Consider the following 4,288-nt stretch of genomic DNA (forward strand, 5'->3'; position numbering starts at 1 on the left):
AGCAATTTAGGCGAAGGCGAAGAATGTGTTGAAAAGAGCAGAGAAAGTTGTTATCCACAACGACATCAACACAAGGCGTAGGGTGTGTCTGTCTCTCTCTCATGGCAACCTCTTTCTCTCCGACAACCTGTGTCCGCTCACTCTTCCGAAACCCTCCCAGAGCCCTTCTCTCCGTTCCCCATTCCTTTGACGCCGTCAAACGCTCCTTCTCCTCTTCTGCAAGCTATGCCACTCTCAAGCTCCCTCTTGGCTTCTCTCTTTCTCCAACACCCCTCATTTCCAAAGGGTTATCGCATAGGAGAACGCCACTTATCAGGGCTGCTACTATTGAAGAAATAGAAGCGGAAAAGGAAGCAATTGAGAATGATGCTGTTAGTTTCTGAACAATCTTCTCTTTCTTTTGCCATCCTTCACTTCTTTAATCTCTCGCTATCCATTTCCCTCTCTCAGAAAAGCAGGATGGAGAGGACTATTGATAATGTCCGAACAAATTTCAACTCCATAAGAACAGGGAGAGCAAACCCTGCCATGCTTGACAAGATTGAGGTATGCTTCAAACTCTTTCTCACTCTTTTTATTCCCACCCACCTTAAAATTAAAATATATTTATGTATAAACTAATTTTGCAGAAATTTTGTCCCGATACTTTTTTCTAAAACATTATTTTTAACTTACGCATAAGATCATTTTAGTTTCTGGTAGAAGTTTATTTTGTCTTTGATTTTTTGCTGATATAACTTATAAGTACTTATTAAGAAATTTATTTAACCAATTAGACCCGTATCACTTAATGTACTGCTTCCTTAAGCATTTGGTTTTATGATTCAACCGATTCCCTTGTTAATCGTATGAACTCTTTCATTTTAATGATTGCGAAGGAGAAGGGTTATCTAATTTCAAACTGTCTTTGCTTTCTTAAGATTGTACGGTATACCGTTCTGTAACGATGATTGAAGTTAATGCTCAGTGATTTCGGTTTGTTTGACATGATTACTTTTCCTTGCATGAAAGTCTATGTTATCTATCAGCTTTTGCTATTACATATTTTGTGCGGTTGATTTGGATTGGTTGACATTTTTTCATTTACTCCATGTCTGGTCTGATTATCACATAACTCTTTAGTCATGCTAATAGTACCAAGAAGCCTCCGGTTGGCACAGGAAACTGCCCCATCAAATGTATATTCTCAACTTTTGATTTGGTGCAACTAGGATAGCTTGCCTGATCATATCTAGTTACAAAATGATGAGAGTTAGTATGCTGTACTCACCTGTTAACTAAATGTTGAATAAAAAGTAATGAAATGTATTGCTTTCATTTTCTAGAGAGTTTTTCCCCAGTAGATGAGCTGTTTCATAACGTGTTTTTAGGTGGAATACTATGGAACTCCAGTTAGTTTGAAGAGCATTGCTCAAATTAGCACTCCTGACGCGAGTTCTCTTTTGGTACAGCCATATGACAAATCAAGGTATATTATGCACTAACACATGGCATGCCAGAGGGTTGAAATAGATAACAAACATCAAAACTATCTTATTCGAGCTTATTATTTTATAATTTCATTCTACTTCGTGTATGGCATACTTGCGATTGTCCATATGGCTTACTTCGTTTGCACTCTCCCTTAGTTGTTATATATTACTCATTGATTGAGAGTGTATGTAACCCATCTGAGGCATTCTTCATTAACATGTCATAAAACAAGTTTTAAAACTGTTATTGAAGATGTTGATATGATATCCTGTGTGTAGAGTATTACTTAGCAAATTTCTGATTATTTGTATATTTTTTTAGCTTGAAGGCTATTGAGAAAGCAATAGTTAGCTCTGATCTTGGTATGACTCCAAATAATGATGGAGAATTAATTAGATTGAGCATCCCACAGTTGACATCTGAAAGGAGGAAGGTATTTTCCAGTTCCATTGATGCTGCTGTGTCTAGGTTCACTCTTTTATGAGATTCCTTTTGACCTCTCATATTCTTTCTCTGTAAATTATATTCTTACACTCACTGACTGTATGTTTATTCCTAATTGGTTCTAATTTCTTATTTAGCTATTAGAAAAAATGACATAGTATACATTCATGACCCATGACAAAACTGATCTCTACAGGAAAAAAGTTGACTTAGTATATTGCTGGTCATAATTGCAATAGAATTGTTTTAGTTATCAATTTATTTCCTTTATGAAATTCTACCATATTTTTTTATAAAGGTCCTTCTATACATAAATTCTAGTGAATGTTTTAGGGTCTGGATGAATATGTTGATTTCATGTTGTCATCTGATGATCTTAAATAGTTTATTTAGGGTCTGTTTTTGTTTTGTTATTTTTTCCCCTAAAGGTGTATAAGTTTTGTAGAGGTCAAAAGTAATATACTTCTGGAAAAGAAAACCTTTACGATAGATTCACTTTTTTTGTTCAATCTTAAACAGACAAGCTTGTAAGCTATCGTTTAATCTAATTTTGCTTTTGTTTATAGGAACTATCGAAAGTAGTGGCTAAACAAGCTGAAGAAGGGAAGGTATGTTTTCTAAATAATTTACATTTGTGATAATTGTTTCGCCTTTGTTTATTGGCAATTTGAGGATTTACTTTCCTTAAAAGGATAAAACATCTTTTATCGTTAAGAACGAACAAACATCAACCAATTGTTGAAATGTAAATACCAAATTTCGTTTCCTTTTCCGTCTATTCTGAAACTTGTGGTTGTAATCTGGTGAAGAATAAGAGTTAATGACCTGAATGATCAATCTTACTAACCTGTGAAGTGTACATACTGTTTGGTTATTGTATAGTGATATTCCTATGAAAGTCATTGATGAAATAACTATATATCTTGAATGCTTCTAGAATAAACAAGAATATTTTGACTACATTGCACCTATTTGTAATTTCCTTTAGAATGATTGTGTATTTTCATTTTTTTTTTGGTAGGTGGCTTTGAGAAATATAAGAAGAGATGCATTGAAAGCTTATGATAAACTTGAGAAGGTTTGAACCCTCTAATTACACCTTAACTCGCTCCAGTGATTGATTTCTAGCGTTGTGGTTCATTTCTCTCCTTTTCAGACTGTGAGATTTCTTGTATTATTCATTTTTTTTGGAATTATCTGATAGGAGAAAAAACTCTCTGAAGATAATGTGAAGGATCTATCAAGTGATTTGCAGGTAACTTCAGAGCAATTAGTTAGGTTTCTATCTATTTTTACTCCATTTTAAAATTCCAATGTCCATCTCCCTTTTGTATTTTTGTTGGGAAAATAATAGCAATCATTTCAAATAAAAATACTAGAATAGTCTAGTTTCCTTTATTTTCCTCACGGTAATTATTTTGTTATGTAGAAGCTGACAGATGATTATATAAAGAAAGTTGATACCATCCTCAAACAGAAAGAAAAGGTACTATATATTTCTGCTTAACTGATGTGTTTTAATAGCTTATGACTTTTCCTCATTATATGATATTTTATCCATCTTTGATGTTAACTGTTTCCAAATTTTATTCTATACTTCCTGATTTTTATTTAATTATTTGGGATTTGACAAGTAACTTCTCCCATTATTTCAGGAGTTGCTGACAGTTTGATGCTTTGATACAAAAAGTAATGCTGAGTTCTATCTAAACAAGGTCAAATTTTGTATCTACTTCGTTCAAGGGTTGGATAATTAATGCATATGTTGATTGGTTTTATAGAGGACAAACTTTTGAACTAAACATGTTTTTTTTTTAGAATTGAAAAAGTAAGTTCGTGCCTGTAAATTGGACTTATTTTACATAATTGAAATTTGACCCTCAAGGAATCATGATTGTGAAACTCTTGAATCTACTTGCAGACTCTTGCAGGTTTATGATTGTAGATATAGAAATCAAGTAAATTCATCGTCAAATTCGTTTGTGATAACTTCAAGTTTAAATGATTATGTTCTTGAATGACTTACATAGTCGAATAAATTAAAACTGATAATAAAGAATCATATAATGGATTATGTTAATGCGTGCACGTAAGCAATTGCGTGGAAATACATAGTAGAATATCTCCTAACAACATCAAAATTACAACGAACAAGCCACTTATAAGGATAAATATAAATCTAACCTTATAAGTGGTTTTGTAAGATTATGTTAAAGTTCTATTTTATTTTATAATATTGTATTGGAATTTATCTTAATCATATTTATGAACCTATTATAATTCTATTTATCAAATAGTTATGGGATAACCTTTAGACTTTGTTCTTTTGGGTGGATTTGGGGGAGATGATTTGAATGGATTTGAGGGTAAT

At 32.8% G+C, this 4,288-nt stretch overlaps 1 protein-coding gene across 1 annotated transcript; it reads left to right on the forward strand.

The window, feature by feature from the left end:
- RRF (ribosome recycling factor, chloroplast precursor) lies at positions 1-3,805 on the forward strand. Its single transcript, XM_047316774.2, has 9 exons — positions 1-371; positions 451-546; positions 1,371-1,468; positions 1,795-1,906; positions 2,484-2,525; positions 2,939-2,995; positions 3,122-3,172; positions 3,347-3,403; positions 3,573-3,805. The coding sequence occupies exons 1-9, from the start codon at positions 102-104 to the stop codon at positions 3,588-3,590; spliced, it is 801 nt and encodes a 266-aa protein (XP_047172730.1). The 5' UTR covers positions 1-101; the 3' UTR covers positions 3,591-3,805.
- The last annotated feature ends 483 nt before the right edge of the window (positions 3,806-4,288 follow it).

This window comes from Vigna umbellata, chromosome 8 (genome assembly GCF_029865625.1).
Source record: "Vigna umbellata cultivar VRB3 chromosome 8, Vumbellata_1.0, whole genome shotgun sequence".
NCBI lineage: Eukaryota > Viridiplantae > Streptophyta > Magnoliopsida > Fabales > Fabaceae > Vigna > Vigna umbellata.

Excerpts from the sequence above, each read along its gene's own strand:
- RRF (XM_047316774.2), top strand. The coding sequence starts at position 102 with ATGGCAACCTCTTTCTCTCCGACAACCTGTGTCCGCTCACTCTTCCGA. Across the intron at positions 1,469-1,794 it reads CAGCCATATGACAAATCAAG|CTTGAAGGCTATTGAGAAAG; the intron begins GTATATTATGCA and ends ATATTTTTTTAG. Across the intron at positions 3,173-3,346 it reads ATCTATCAAGTGATTTGCAG|AAGCTGACAGATGATTATAT; the intron begins GTAACTTCAGAG and ends TTTGTTATGTAG.